At 43.0% G+C, this 1,653-nt stretch overlaps 1 protein-coding gene across 1 annotated transcript in view; it reads right to left on the reverse strand.

The window, feature by feature from the left end:
* The window catches only part of FAM162A (family with sequence similarity 162, member A), a 21,568-nt gene that overhangs the window by 10,192 nt on the left and 9,723 nt on the right, over nucleotides 1-1,653 (reverse strand). Inside the window, exon 3 of the mRNA XM_006884309.1 lies at nucleotides 1,027-1,138. Coding sequence (XP_006884371.1) covers nucleotides 1,027-1,138 — 112 coding nt within the window. The remainder of the gene's footprint in view (nucleotides 1-1,026; nucleotides 1,139-1,653) is intronic.

The following is a 1,653-nucleotide window of genomic DNA, read 5'->3' on the forward strand; positions in this document are numbered from 1 at the left end:
AAGCGCTTCAGGTCCTCCTCAGTTTCAGCAAGTAGGGTTGTGTCATCTGCATAATGCAGATTGTTGATAGATCTTCGACCAATCTTGACCCCACATTTCTCCTCATAGAGCCTAGTCTCCCAGATAATCTTTTCTGCAAACAAGTTGAAAAGGTATGGAGATAGGATACATCCCTGGCATACACCCTTGCCAGTTTTGAACCATGAAGTGTTTCCTTGCTCTCTTCTGATGACTGCCTCTTGGTCCAAGTATAGGTTTCTCATTAGCACGATCAAATGTTCTGGGATTCCCATTCTTCTCAGAATCAGCCACAGTTCGTTATGATACACAAAGTCAAACGCCTTTGCATAATCAATGAAACACAGATATACATTCCTCTGGTATTCCCTGCTTTCAGGTAAGGGACCTTAAAACCCTCCACCCACTTCTCAGGTAACCGTGGAGTCCCCAAGACCACAAGGGATCCATTTGGGCCCAAGGGCCACAGGCCCTTGTAGAACCTATCTACACAGCAGTTCTACAGGACACATCACCTTCACATGGGAAACATTACCACTAAACTTAAGAGACACTGGTTACAGCATAAGAAACTATCAGCAGCTGATGTGTTTGGAATCACAGAAGCCAAGGAAGCTTCAGATATAAGCTATCAGGTCAAGGGCTGGACAATGGGAGATAGATGTTGAAGGGAGTGGGTAGAAATGGATGGGTATCCTGGTGGATGGTGGAGCAGGGAAATAAGTGGGTAAAGACACGTGTGCCAAAGGCAGGGACAACACTGACACTATTGGTTAACTCCACAATAAGGGATATATCTTTCACTTTTTTTGTAAAATGCTGGTCTGTCTGATACTTCTCTAAATCTGAATATTCAGATTTAGACAGACTAGGAAGGATTGGCTATCCACTTCTGAAACAGCAGGCCTCTGAAAACCCTATGTACAACTATGTATGTGGCACCTAAGGACATTTAAAACAGAGCAGTGAGAAGACAAAGCTGCCTACAATCCCCAGTACAACACTTACGTGATAGTCTCTGGGATTTCATCTTCCTTCTTGAATCGACCTGACCATATCAAGATCTTCTTCTCCCAATCTGTGGGTTTGTGTAATGGCACCCTATGGTGGTGGACAGGGTCTAAGGAAAAAATGAAGGAAAAAACCAATCTAAGAACTTTCAAATTAGCATGAGAAAAATGCTGTTTGTGGGTTTTTTTAGGCATTCACTAAACAGAAACACCAAGAACCCTCAACCTGATTCTCCAATGAGACTCTAACGTTTCAGGAGGACAGAGGTAAAATTAAAACACAAACAAAGATGGAGATAAGGCTGAATGAGAAAGAGAACAATGAAGGGCTTATCTAACTTGAATAGAAGTAAAAAACATGGTAAAATAAGATCCAATTATAAAATACTCTGAATCCTAGAGGAATGGATTCAGAAATTATTTTTAAACTATTATACATTTTAGAACAAGGAAAAGTTAATGTCTTAAGAATATTAAAATGCGGGGAACGCCGCCGCCAGACGGGTGAACGCTGCGAGAGGGACCCGGAAGAGACCCGGGAAGAACAACAGCCAGCCACCTACCGCGGAACTCCAGAGGAGCGAAGACTGTGAGACCCCAGAGGAACGAAGACTACCGGACACTG

Source organism: Elephantulus edwardii, unplaced genomic scaffold (genome assembly GCF_000299155.1).
Source record: "Elephantulus edwardii isolate Elephantulus edwardi_28Jun2011 unplaced genomic scaffold, EleEdw1.0 scaffold00032, whole genome shotgun sequence".
Lineage (NCBI taxonomy): Eukaryota > Metazoa > Chordata > Mammalia > Macroscelidea > Macroscelididae > Elephantulus > Elephantulus edwardii.